Source organism: Argiope bruennichi, chromosome 5 (genome assembly GCF_947563725.1).
Source record: "Argiope bruennichi chromosome 5, qqArgBrue1.1, whole genome shotgun sequence".
Classification (NCBI taxonomy): domain Eukaryota; kingdom Metazoa; phylum Arthropoda; class Arachnida; order Araneae; family Araneidae; genus Argiope; species Argiope bruennichi.
Genome location: NC_079155.1, coordinates 67,988,904 through 68,003,396, shown reverse-complemented (window position 1 = coordinate 68,003,396; position 14,493 = coordinate 67,988,904). Strand labels below are relative to the sequence as shown.

At 29.1% G+C, this 14,493-nt stretch overlaps 1 protein-coding gene across 3 annotated transcripts in view; it reads left to right on the top strand.

Annotated features, from left to right (window-relative positions):
- LOC129968491 (protein 4.1-like) overlaps positions 1 to 14,493 on the top strand; it is an 88,711-nt gene that overhangs the window by 58,653 nt on the left and 15,565 nt on the right. For all 3 annotated transcript variants that reach the window (XM_056082423.1, XM_056082424.1, XM_056082421.1), the window contains 7 exons: positions 862 to 906; positions 2,494 to 2,667; positions 5,251 to 5,491; positions 7,937 to 8,034; positions 8,614 to 8,807; positions 9,881 to 10,071; positions 12,088 to 12,216. In XM_056082423.1, the coding sequence (XP_055938398.1) occupies positions 862 to 906; positions 2,494 to 2,667; positions 5,251 to 5,491; positions 7,937 to 8,034; positions 8,614 to 8,807; positions 9,881 to 10,071; positions 12,088 to 12,216 (1,072 nt within the window). The remainder of the gene's footprint in view (positions 1 to 861; positions 907 to 2,493; positions 2,668 to 5,250; positions 5,492 to 7,936; positions 8,035 to 8,613; positions 8,808 to 9,880; positions 10,072 to 12,087; positions 12,217 to 14,493) is intronic.

Here is a 14,493-nt window from a genome sequence, read left to right as displayed (position 1 = left end):
AAGCTTTGAATGCAGGACATTTGTAAAATTGTTTCTGAATTCGTATTTGATAGTATGAAGTTGGGGTGTATAACTATAATAGCTGTTATCCCCTTTTCAGATAAATATGCCTAGTTAATTCATTAACATATTCACACAATAAACGAAAAAACATAAAAAGGTAGTTTAAATCCATTTACGGTGAAAAGTGGTTCAATCCATATTTATATTTCCTAAGTTTTAAAGTAAAAACGTTTATTGAAACAGTCTGAAATTCGAATGATGGTTTATTTATTTTGATTGTTACCATTTGGCAGCAATCAACAACAAAGATGTCGCTTTAAATAATAGAAGTGACACTTTTATATATATATATATATATATATATATAATAGGGAGAATTATTTGTTTTTGATAATGTGCTGTAAGACTCTTTTCTTCAGATTTCGCTTATCTCTTAAAAGCATATAAAGAAAACGGGCATATATGTAAGAATTTATCTCCGTTTCGAGATGGTGTCGTATCAGCTCCATTTAAAAATAAGATGCAATCCCTGAAGTTCATTTTTTTTTGTGGCGATTTCTTGCTATATGTGATAATCCTAGTAATTTTTGTTGCAATCCTAAAAGAGGTTTGCTACCATTTCTTATGGTCATCCTGTGATGGCGATTTTAGGAAAAATTTCATGTTGCTTTCCAAGAACTGCTCTTGGTTTTTAAATTTTATTCTAATATCAATTTAATTAATAATTCAAATAAAAAATTAGAATATGAATTATACTAAAATTATCTCAATATGTATATTGTACTGATGCAGATTAATCAATAATTTGTTGAAAACTTGAATAAAATGCGTTAATGTTCTTGTATTTTTCTTTCTTAGATATCAGCTTTGTTTACAAATTCGAAATGATGTTTTATCTGGAAAGTAAGTAACATCGTATTTCCTTATATATTTTCTCCTGAATTTTAAATAGTCATTAATATTATTATTAATTTTTAGTAAGTAAAAATTTTTCTCTACATAAAGAAAAGATATTTAGTATTTTACATAGTATTTTCTGAGAATCATTTACATTTAACGGCTCCTAAAATTAATTATATTTTCATTTTTCAAAAACTAAAAAGAAAAACAGGAAAACCTATTTCAAATTCAAAATTTACAAAATGATAAAAATGCGTTAAAATATATTACGATAGAAAACAGAAGTGAGAAATTAAGAATATTTTAATAGGTATAATTTTAATGTCAAAATTATAGATTTGCACGTCGTACAGTTTTTGAATATTTTGTTGAAAAAGTACTCTGACAGATAAAAATTATTTTGTTGCATATGCTTTTGCATTTAGAACACCTTCCTAATGATGTACCAAGGAGTTAACCCTTATGTTCATTTTGTATAGTATACTATACACACAACTTTATAAAAATATACTACCACTATAAAATAATTTTTATAAAGTTGTATATATTTTATACTATACAAAATGAGATGCTATACAAAATGAGGTATACTATACAAAATGTATAGCTACCTATATACATTTTTTTTTTTTTTTTTTTTTTTTTTTGCTTTTTTTCAAAAAAGCAATCTTGCCACGATAAGGGTTAACAAGAATTTACCTTCTTTAGTAAAATGATTTTAAAAATTCCTTTCTTAAAAAGTTTCTACATATTCTCTCGGTCTTCATATTGTACGGTAAAATGGAGTCCAACAAATTAGACAATGGAAAACGATAATTTAATCCACGAAAATAGAAACACGAAAGTACGGGTAAAAAAAACATTGCCCAGTGACACGCAGAGAATAGCACTTGTGGAAATTATCAACACAAGCAAACAATAAATCACTAATTAAATTACAGTAACGGCTCTACAGAAGTGCTCAATGTTTAACAGATTACCAACTCACACTATGAACAAGACTCCAAATATATTATTTCTGTGAGCACTTTTTGCTTATTCAGCTTTCTGATAGGATGTGTTGTTACATGGAATCCTCTAGAAGATTCATCAGATCACGGTTCCTTAGAAAGACATAATACTTGCATATTCCGAAGCCTTCGTTTTGTCACCAAGGCTCGGGGACATTGCTTGTGCATTCATTAAGAATCACTGCAATAAAAAAATTAATCAATAATAAAAATATTTCTTCTAGAAACTTTAAAACTTAAAAGTTACTAAAAATTTTTAAAATATCAATAAATTAAGGGTAGCTTGCATAAGAAGTTATTAATTTAATTAATTAAATAATCCTAAATAATATTGAAATATTACTGAAAACTGACGAGAAACTGATAATAAATACTATTGACCTTTTCCTAGATTTTAAAAAAATTTAAAGCAGTCAAAACTGTAGTTAATTATAGATAGTTCCACTAAATAAATTAGAATTGCCATAATTTAAAAAATAATGTGCAAAGAAATAAAACTTTCTGCATTTAATTTTGAAAAGACTGATTTTTAATATTATTGCACTTGATTCATAAGAATCATTTTTAATTTCGATTTCAGACTTCCATGTTCCTTTGTCACATATGCTCTTCTGGGCTCTTACCTTGTTCAGTCAGAACTCGGAGATTATGATCCTGAGGAGCATGCCAGCAATTACCTCTCAGACTTTCGTTTCGCTCCCAATCAGACTCCGGAATTGGAAGAAAAAGTAGCAGAGCTTCATCGGCAACATAAGTAAGACCCTTTGTACCACACTATATCTCTGTCATAATGCTCTGTTTTAATTTGTGTCTTTTGGTCTCTTTAAATGGCGCAATTTTGGGCTCTTGTTTGGTGTAAATATATTTTGTTGATTTTTGGGAATATTCTTTAGCGTCCAGGAGAAGGTGGTTTTGACCTTTGATCTCAGACAAGTGAGTGCATGGATGAAAGGGGTAAAATATAAAATGGTAAGAAATAACCAGCTTGTCATAACTACATCTTAATATATATAAATTACGTGTCACGTTGTTTGTCCGCAATGGACTCCTAAACTACTTAACCGATTTTAATCAAATTTGCACACCGTGTGCAGTTTGATCTAACTTAAAAGATAGGATAGCCTTTTTTTTTTGAATTTTTAATTAGAATTTTAATTATTAATTAAAAACTAACTTTCTCGCCAAAAAGAATCTTTTCATTTTCATCCACCGCCAAATGAGTACGGCTTCAGTTTTTTTTTCCCAACAGTCATGAGGCTAGGCTTAGGATTTTTCGGCTGATTATTTGAAACGATTCTATTTATTTTCTTTATGTTTGATGCATTTAAAATTAAACATTGTTAATTAATCGATCTTTCAGATTCATTCTTAAGTACATTTGAATTAAAATAAAACAGAATGAAGGAAATTAAAAATGTCTAATCTGCATAGCGTTACCCCAACTGGCGTAGAAAAACTCACGCATTTGCGTTACCGTAATTGGCGTTGAAAATCCACGCATGCGCATTGTGTTCTGATTGTTGACATGACAACCATTATCAACGGATGATTTAAATTATTTTTAGGTTAGTTGTATGCTTTTGTAATTAAATTGTATTTATGTTAGTTATATATTTTTTGTATATGCTTATAGTTTTAAGTACATCGTTTTTTTAATTTTTTTAACCTGTTTTCAACCGATTATTTTAAACGATTCGTTTTATTTTCTTAGTGTTTGATGCATTTAAAATTAAACATTGTTAATTAATAGTTCTGGTCATAATGAATCTGAGAATATTTTGTTGACAAATTCTTGAAATATTACATAAATTAGGAAAGATATTATTTAGTGCCCATAAAGTTTAAACGCTCAGTGACTGTTTTCAATAATAATATTACAAAAAAATACTTTGTTTCAATAAAAAATATTATTATATTAATTGCAGATTAATCATTTACACTTTAATTTAAAGCATAAATTCTACGAGGGGTAACAGAAAATTAGAGAGATACATATCACGTTATGACTGAAGGCGTTTATAATATTATGAGAGAATTATATGACTATCAAAATTTGAAGTTTTGAAATATTTTGATGAAGAAGCTATCAAAGTAGGAATTGCATAAAATATTTAATTATTAAAATTTTAACGAACAATAAGATTGGAGAACCGGCTGGTCGCCAAAGGCGGCTAGTAACTTATAAAAATAGACTCGTCTGAAATCCCATGATGCTTACTTAGCCGCCTTGATCAGAAAATAATAATAATAATAATTTTTAAAAATTGTCTTTTGAACCATTTTTATTTTTCATGTATATAAATAAGCCCAAACAAATGCGTTGGTTTTTTTCACTACATTTAAAAGTATTAAGGGCATCATATTATATTAATATAAAGAAAAGTCCGTGTCTGTCTGTGAACGCGTTGGCTCAAAAAAGCATCAAGCCAGTTGATCAGACAGGCGAGACCTCAGAGTGAATTTAGTATGCGGTCTTAGAATTGAAATTGTAGATTTCTGGCAAATATTGAATTTAATTCGTTTACAGAAAATTGGCCTGCTTGTCCAAGCGTATCTGATCGCAGGAACTGAAAAATTCATGAACGTAGATGGATGAAGTTTAGAATATAATTTTATGCTTATAATTATATTTCCTTTTCAGAATATGAACAAAATGCATTAAAAGAAGATCTTTCGCCTTTTCTTTCGTAGGCGGATGCGATAAAAACTCAACAAGCTTGATGCGGAATTTTAGTGTATGACATTTATATCAGAACAATAAAAACAGAGGTGATAAATGAAATGTAATGTATGGTCTTGAAATCAAAATTCAGATTAAATTTGTAAAAAGAAAAAGATTCGAAATGCGTATCCGACTCTCTTTTTGCACAGTACGAAGCTAAACGCAAAATATGCTATGTTGCGTAAATATACGAGAAAATCGAGTGAGTTGTTTGATAGATATATTTTTTCTTCTTTCATAGCTTAGTATTGTTTTTTTTTTTTTTTTACAATAATCTGTCATCAACAAGTTAAAATTTTGACGTCGAATGTTACCAAGCACTACATTGTCGCCGTTTTCAGATGCCATCGCCAAATATTGGCGTTAGACCTTGGCGCATTAGTGTTGGTTCCAAACAAGCATGGAACCATTCCTTACCAAAACAGCATATTGATGTCATCGAAATCGGAAACAACAAAATATAAATATAACCAGATATTTATATTTTGCAGTAGTGCTGCTTAGGAAAGTACCCATTAATCTATGACATTTTATTGCATAAATTGTTTTATCCATTCTTTTTTTATTATTTATTTTTCATCTTTCAGATTTCTAATCATTTACTTATCTTTCCAGAGGCCAGACACCTGCTGAAGCAGAGCTTCATTACCTTGAAAATGCAAAGAAGCTAGCCATGTACGGAGTCGATCTGCACGAGGCGAAGGACTCGGAAGGAGTGGAAATAATGCTGGGAGTGTGTGCGTCTGGCTTACTGGTGTATCGTGACAGATTAAGAATCAATAGATTTGCTTGGCCAAAGATTCTGAAAATCTCTTACAAACGCAACAATTTTTACATCAAAATTCGACCAGGAGAGGTAAAGAATTTATCATCTTAATTTTGAATGTCAAATTTCAATTCTGAGTATTTATGGAATACACAACTGAACTCGTCTCGGCCTACTATGGAGGACTTTTTTTTCTCCCTAAAAAATCCCTTTTTTTTTTCAGTTTTATTTGGCGTTTTCTAATTAATTGGCACATAAAAATAATAAAAATCTAAAAATACATTTTTGTATATGTTTTATTTATTCTTTTAATTGACAGATTTGAAATAAATTTTAACAAAATTTAACCAAAACGGTTAACACTGTACAAAATTTTAAATGGATAATCATAATTTCCTTTATAACATTAGACGCAGTTATTTTCAAAATGAACCAAAATCTAAGGAGATTGGTTAAAATGTAAAAATATTCTGAAGTTTTATATGTTACAATATAGACTTTGTTACAAATTTTTCAGTTTTTTTTTTTCTGTTGAAAAAAGCTAAAAATAAAAAATCATTTAATGAATATCAAAACTTTTATTTCAACTTTTTAAAAACAGTATAGAAAACATTTTTTTAACAATTTCTTTAGCAATTTTTAATAATTATTAGAGAATTATGTTAATGATGGATAATGTATTTCAAAAAAATAATTTTGAGAAAAACTCATTTTAACCAGTTAAAAATTTGTTAAAATATCTCCCCCTCCCCCTTACAGAATAATCGGAAATTCTCTCCACTAAGTTAAATCTTCATTTTCTTCATACATTAAACTATTTTTTTTTAGCTGAGCTTGCATTTTTATTTTGTGAACTTTTATAGAAGTAATGAATGTTTTTTTTAAACCTCAAATACGTTCATAATCAAAAATTTCTAAACTTCATGCGTATAATAGTCAATATTCATTTGAAATTTATTTAGTATATTCAATATACCAGCTTCACCTTCTTTAAACTGCAAAACAACTCAATGAAATGCTATTTCTAAACTACATTTCATTCAGAGAAAATCAATAACATTTTCAATGATATCTTGTGCACTTTGATGGCCTGGTGCTAAGGTCTCGGCTTCTGGATTTGTGGGTTCAAGACTAGTTTCACCGAATAACTGCCGTATAAGCGGGTCTGGTGCACGCTCAATTCATAGGGGTAAAATCTCCTCGTTTCTGGTGTGGAAAGTTTAGAAAGTGCGCATATTGCCCTTGTATTTTAACTACTGTTCAAAATCAGGAGGTCCATCACCAAATAGACCTATGTTGCTTTAAAACGAAAAGCTAATATGATTAAACACTTGGTATTTTGCGTCATTCCATGTAGATTATTTTTTAGCAACTTTTGATTACAAAATTTCATATATATTGACTTAATAATATTTACGATATTTTGAGAAAATTACAATGATTTTTTCCAAGAAACATTTCCTCCTGTGCCTATCGATGTTTGCACCAAATATTGACTACTAGTGGACATTGTCTATGTATAAAATGTTTAGTCCTTGAACAGCAATAACAAAAGGCTGCAATGATTCTAGATTGAATACTTTTAAGATTATCAGTATTGCCAGTAATTGCAATCCCCTTATAGATTTGTTATTTGTCGATGAAATTATCTGTTAACTTGCTGTTTCTTCCCAGTTCTTTTAGTAAATTTTTTCAGTTTTCAAAATTCATGAAAATTTACGTGAAGTCTGAAAGAAAGTTACAATGTGAACAATCCCTCGGAAAAGTAAAAATATTGCACTTGAAATATAGATTAGCTAAGAAAATAAGTTCCACAATTTATGGCTGTGCACTAGCAACATCATAAAAATATTATTTGAAAATTAAAATTAAGAATTAAAAAAATAAGTTAAAAACAGTGTTGTACAACGATTTCCGGCTTCAGATGGTGACATCCAGTTAATTTAGCAGCAAACAACATTCTTTTAATTAACCATATCTTAGCTTCTAGATGATATAAAATGACAAGAAAAATGATTTTAGGAAAAAAAATATTTGCAAAAAATTATTGCAAAAGAAACTTTCGGCCCACATAGTCGAAAAATACCAGTTTCATCATAGGCACTCACTTTAAAGGGGGAAAAAATAGGCAAAATAATCTATTTAATATTAAATAGTCCGTTGGTATTTAAATCTACTTCCCTTCTCTCCTTGGCAAAATATTTTTATCATCTACATGCCATAAATCCATCCATAATCTTCATCCATAAATTAGATATTGGCAAGTATACTGCGCATGTATGTTTAGCAAGTATACTGTGCATTATATATATGTATGATATAACAAGTATACTGCGCATGTATGTTTTGGGATTCCTTCATTTCTATAATACATTACTGGTGGAATATTCTGGAATTATTTCAAACTTCATATAGTTGTTGTTTTTATGCCAAGGTTTTCAATATTCTTAACAAAGAATTGCATCAAAATTTTTGCAGAATAAATGTAGCACATATATAATTCGGTTGTTTCTAATCTCCGTCTTTCTCTCTTAGTTTGAGCAGTTTGAAAGCACTATTGGTTTTAAATTGCCCAATCACAGAGCTGCCAAACGACTTTGGAAAGTTTGTGTAGAACATCACACATTTTTCAGGTAAGTTCACTGCAATGGACTGTGCCATTACACAACCTATCAGGACAAATGCATAATCTACATATTAAAAAAAAAACTGTCTGATTTATGATAAATTCAATAACTTCCCAATAAAAGCTTTTAAATTTCACCTTCCGTATGTAGATATTTCTTGTTTCTAAACAATAGTATAAATTTTGTTACTATCATGAAAGACAGCAGTTAAAATTAACTAGATACCCACTCGTCAAGTGTTGGTAAGAATTTTTTAACACAGCAGATAAAAACGAAGTAGACCTCATTCACACATTTCAGATAAGAACCCTTCAAATATAACAAATAAAAGCTTAGTAGCCCTACTCTCATCTAAATTCAAGATAAAAAATGTTATCCTGTATCTCTCTCTTAATTGACATTCAAATTAAGCTTCAAAATAAGATGTTTTGAATGTTTACTATTTACGAGGTTATCCAAGTTCTTTTAGTGATATTGAGTGCTAAAACGTGTATATATCATTTATTAACTGACAAAAGTTGCTTTGATTTTTTAATGCTTATTGTGATTTTTACTTTCTTATATTTTATTCGTTCTTTTCCAAAGGTTAATGATGCCTGAGCCTCCTCCAAAACCCAAACTCTTTGTGCCACGCTTAGGGTCCAAGTTCCGATATTCTGGCCGCACCCAGTACCAAACACGATTAGCAAGCTCCCTCATAGACCGACCGCCCCCTCATTTTGAGAGGACGATGAGCAATAAACGTTTTACATCTAGAAGTATGGATGGTGGAATGTCTGGCAAGTCACTAATTCTTTTTCTTTTAATTTAGTTTGAATGTCTTTTTTTTTACTATAATTGCGAGTCTGTTTCTTTAAATGGAGTATTCATTTTTTACTCCATTTAACTATAAACCCACAAAAATCACAAATAAATCATGAAAAAAAATGAATGTCTGAGTGGTTGATAATTATATTAAATTATATTAAAAGGAATCATTTTTAAGAATTTTCCCACCAAATTATGTCATTTTTTACTTTATCGTTATTGATAATTTAATGAATGCTTTGAGAGTTTCGTTCAATAATCGTGCAAACGATTTGTATAGCAAGAAAAGCAAGCCGGCGTCCTGGCATAGGGGTAGCGCGTCTTTCCCGTGATCTGGGCGTCCCGGGTTCGAGTCCCGGTTTGGGCATGGTTGTTCTTCTGTTGTTCTATCTGTGAGATGTGTGAATGTGCCCTCCTGTAAAAAGGGGTTGTGCAAGCGAATGAGTGATGCGTGAGTGGCAAAGTCGTACTCTTGGCCCTAGTTGGCGCTGCTATAAAAAATAAGAGACGTTCCCCTCAGGCTTAAATCGCTGTCTTCGTAACAGTGGGCTTGTCAGTGGCAAGTGCCATAAGAAACAAACAAACAACAAACAAACAGAAAAGCAAAAATTTCAATAATGAATAAATGAATCTGTAAATGTTCTTCATATTTTTGTCCATCATAAGATAACAAAAGAAAAAATAATATAAATAAAAAAAATAAATAGGGATTAAAAATGCTGTACAATTTTTAATTATTTGCATATTTTCAATTCAGTTTTATAGTGTTGGGAAAATACATTAGAAATCGCGTCGTACAATATTGAAAACCATATTGTATAATGTTGGAACCCAATATTGTACAATATTGGGAATTATAGTGTACAGTGTTAGAATTCAATATTATATAATGTAATGAAATCTTACAGTTTAAACGGTTTTAATATGTAAAATAATATTAGACAATATTTTTAATTAATTTTTTTGTTTTTTAATTGAAACTATTCAATCAGTTTTTATTAAATGTTTTAACATTGTTATATTCACTTATTTTTATTTATTTTAGCTCTTGGCTACAGGAATCGTACAATGTCTGAATCCAGAAGCACAGACAACAAAAGGCATACTCTAGCTGGTCCTATACGTAGTCCAATCGGAGATGAATTCCGAAAAAAGGATCGTCAAAGTATTTCTCAATCAACTTTTGTTCCAGGATTTGATAATTCTCCAGAATTCGTCAAACATGTTGATAGTAAAGTATGTCATAGCAGTAATTTATGAATACTGTATATCGTTTTGCTTTAGAATTTGACAAGCTTTGGTTTTCATCTGAATCATACAGATCTTTTTCTCATTTTCATATGCCAGTAACCAAATAAAATTCTCAGTCATGTACTGCTTAGTTTTTAAAAATGAACTTTTTATTATTTATAAGATCATAGAGCTATATTTACTTACCCATTCCCTCTCTTACCGGATATCATTATGGATTTATTGAGATTTCTTTATCTGGCATACCCATCTTTCTCATTTTTTTTTTTCAAATTGGAAAAATCAGTTGCATATAAAGGAATAGTGGGGAATGCAAATATGTCATTTCTGAACTATCATTATTGACTTTATAAATATAAATGCCCTTGAATTATGGCATAAGGATTTTCGACTATTCAACATATTTATTTATATTTTACATATATTCAACATATTTATTTTCAACTATTCAACATATTCGATTTTACAAATTGACATAAACACTCTAAAGTTTCGACATTATGGAGCTCTAAGCATCTACCCCCTCCCCTTACGTCCCATTTATACGCCACTGTGGAGAATATAATTAACCCTGAAATAGAAAGGCCACTATTGGGCATTCCTAATGGAAGTAAGAAGTCATTTCGATTCCTGCTCTTAGATTTGTTCATTTCGAACATATTTATTTTACAAAAAATTGAATTAATTTTTAATTATTAAATGGTATTTTATGTAAATATTTATTATTTCACGATATCTAATATTGACTTGAAATGACCGTAATGATTTAATGACTTGAAATTTGACTGAAATCACCATGAATCTACATTCCAATTCCAGGATTAAAGTATTTTGTAAGAAACATTTGCTTTCAAACATACATGATGCAGCAAATAATATATTTAATGCTAGACACTAGAAAATAATATATAGGTGTGTTGGCAACGGATATTAATAATAAATCTGTTGACGAAATTAAGAGCTGTGTCACTATTCAAAAAGTTCCTTTATTAAACTGGGACCAGTCTTTAAATTTCTTCTTTGTTTTCTTTTTTTTAAAATCATTTAAGTATTGGTTCATAAAAAAATCATTTTTACTTTCTCGTATACGTGGTATAGAAAAAGTATAATAATCGTCAAAAAATTCGAACTCGATATTTGGGTGAATCGCCACGTTTTGAACCTCCCTGCATTCGGAAAATTCATTTTTAGAAAATGCCAGTCTATCTCTCTGTAACAAAGATAACTCAAAAACACTTTAAGCTAGACGGTTGAAATTTGGTATGGTCTTTTACACCAAATTTGCAGATTTCTATCAAATTTTGAGTAAAATCTGTTAATAGAAAGTCTGTCTGTCCAACTGTTCGAATATAAATTAAAGCGATCATTACGAAACAAACAGAGCTAGATGGATAAAATTCAGCTCACAGATTTAACATCTATAGTGTAGACACCTGTGAAATTTTTCACCATTTCCAACTACAGGTCGTCTGTCGGTCGGTCTGTACCTTCAGAAACATGTAAACGTGATCATTCAAAAACGTGATGACTTAAATATACCAAATTTGATATGGAAGGTTTTGACTACAAGTGCGGTTTTGTGTTATATTCTTGTTTCAATCGATTAACAAAAGTGTGTATAAAACACCAACTTTCGGATACTATTAACGCCTGACAGGAATCAATCGCCAAATTACTCGCCAAAGATGGCACGATAGATTCAGTATAAATGCTAAATTCAGGCCAAATGTTAATATTTCGTAACTATCGTACGTCAATACCATGCAAGACGTTTTCTGCTATAACATCTTTATTAGAGAGCATGCGAGAAAGTTTTGGGGAGACCAATTTAACTGTTTTAAATTTGTAATAAACTAAATAAGATTTTTTTAAATATACTTAAAAAGCAATTTTATTTTCAGTCAGTCGTTTGTAGTAATAAAAGTAAACTGAATATAAGCAATTTTTAATGCCTTTATTAAATTTACATTTATAATTATATGAGAACTTTTTTTTCTCCAGAAACCAGCTGGTGGGATCGCAGTAATGCCTCCTGTTGTGGACCATTTCCGTTTAAACTCACAATCACCTGAACTTACGAATGGTGGAAATATTAGAGTTTCTCCTGATGACAATATCAGGATTTCAGATGTATGATATTTACTTAATACTACATTTAAAAACTTTTGAAAGTTTAAAACATTAAGTTTTTTTTAATAGAGAAATTATAACTTGTCTGTTTGCATTGTTTAATAATAGTTTTTTTTTTATTAATGTTACAAAAACTACTTTATTTTATTTGAGGAATTTTTATCTTTTATATAAACAGTTTTCAATAAGCAATTCTATAAGAACATTAAAACGAGTTGAGTTTTTGAAGCATATTATTCACTTGTGTATATTTGCCACTTCTAGTTTATATTTTTATAATGACTTATAATTCTTTCTTAAAATGTATATAAAGTTAATTCTATTAATGAGATAATGCTTGTCTAATTAAATAATGCTGTACTTTTTAATTGAAAAATCTACCTGAAATGATGAATCAAATTTTATTTTAAAAAAAGAAGATTCATTATCTGATTCTGTACACAAGCTTGAGCACTAATCTATATACATCAAGATTAGAATGAGGAACGTCTTACCTGACTATGAAAATTAGAATAAGAAATATCTTTCCAAACTATGAAACAATAACATCATTAGTCCCAATGTAGCTAAATAATTTAATATTTTTTATTAAAAGTGTTTCATAGTGTGTATTATTTACATTTTCCATATACCTTGATAAATGTATTTAGTTTTTGCATGGATGTTTGCATGTTCTCATTGATATTCATGTTTGAATATCATTATTTACAATCTGTTCAGTGTTTTGCATGGTTGTTTGATTAATTCTGTGTTATACATTCCCTTAAAATTTCTGAAATATTGGTTAAAAATGTATTTTATGTTGCTTTCTGGAAGCAAATTTTTGCTTATGTTAAACTTCTTATTGTTTGAAGTCAATTTAAATCGTGCTTTGCATTTTTGAATTAAAATTTTAATATATATATATATATATATAAAGTAGTAAGGAAACCTTAAAAGTTCCAGTATATTCAATGCAAAAACATAAATAAATTTCAGTCTTTATTGCAAAATATATCGATTATGAAATGAAATGAAAGCTTTTAATAAAATAACAATTACATTAAAAATTTAAAAAAAGAAATTTTGCAAGTTCATATAATTGTAGATAGTTGTTTTGTGACATTATGTGTGTGCATGTTAATTCATTTTTACTGCATTTCAGTGTATTTCAATTTCTGTAATTTCTTTCCTTATTTTACTACTTACAATTGTTTTACTTCTATAAATTAGCTTGCTGAAATTTGAGGGGTTTGACTCATTTATATGAAGGAAAAAAAAAACTGATATCAATCAGGTACTAAATTTGATGTGATGAGGTCACATATATGAACCAAAATATGTTTTTGCCTAGTCATTATATTTTAAATGTATGCATTTGAGAATATGCGTTTTTTAGAAAAGTATGATTTGACCAAGATATGACAAAGATGAAGTTAATCTTGGGTTGATGTAAATATTAAAATTACTTTTTTGCAGATAGTTAAAAATTGAAGCTTCACACTTTTCATCAGATTAGAGAAGAGTTTTATTTATTTCAAGTCTTAATAAGACTAGATTTTACCAACAAATTATTTATTTCCCCCCCAAAAAAATGTTTTGTTTAATGAATACTTTTTACGGTTTAAAAGAATTTTGAAGGGTATGAAAAACTTTAGACAGCCATTATTATAAATTCATCCCTGTCCAGTGAATCATTAAATAGAAATAGTAATTGCTAAGTTGAAAAATAAGTCTGCTTTAGCTAAGAATCCAGAATTTTGTCTTTAAATTCTAACTGTTAGTTTGTATGGTGTGCACTTTTGAATCGTCTTTTAGTATACTTTAAAATGGCTTATTTTGCTAAAGGAAGGAAAGGACGTTTATAGTTGTTAGTTGTTGAGAATAATTTCAATCAAGATATGGATATCTGTCATGATTATAAGGAATATTTTCAAAATTATAGAAATAAAAATTAAGTGTAATAGTTGCATAAATTTACAGCATACCATTTCAACACCAATTTCATCTTCGACGAATCTTCTTAAAATGATAATTAATAAACTTCATCATCCTCAATTTCCTAAAACAGTCATATAAGTAGGAGGCAGTGAAAAACTTAAGAAGCTACAATGAAACACAAAGGTTGGATTTACTCTCTATGAACTTAACCTGTGGCACTTTAAATGTGATTCGTCTACTTTGAACAAATACTGATTTTTTTAAAACAGAAGTTGCCAAAGTGTTTGTTTAAAATATAATGACTGAGAAAAACTTATGTTCATTTGCCAGCGCATCACATTAGACTGAGTAGCCAAT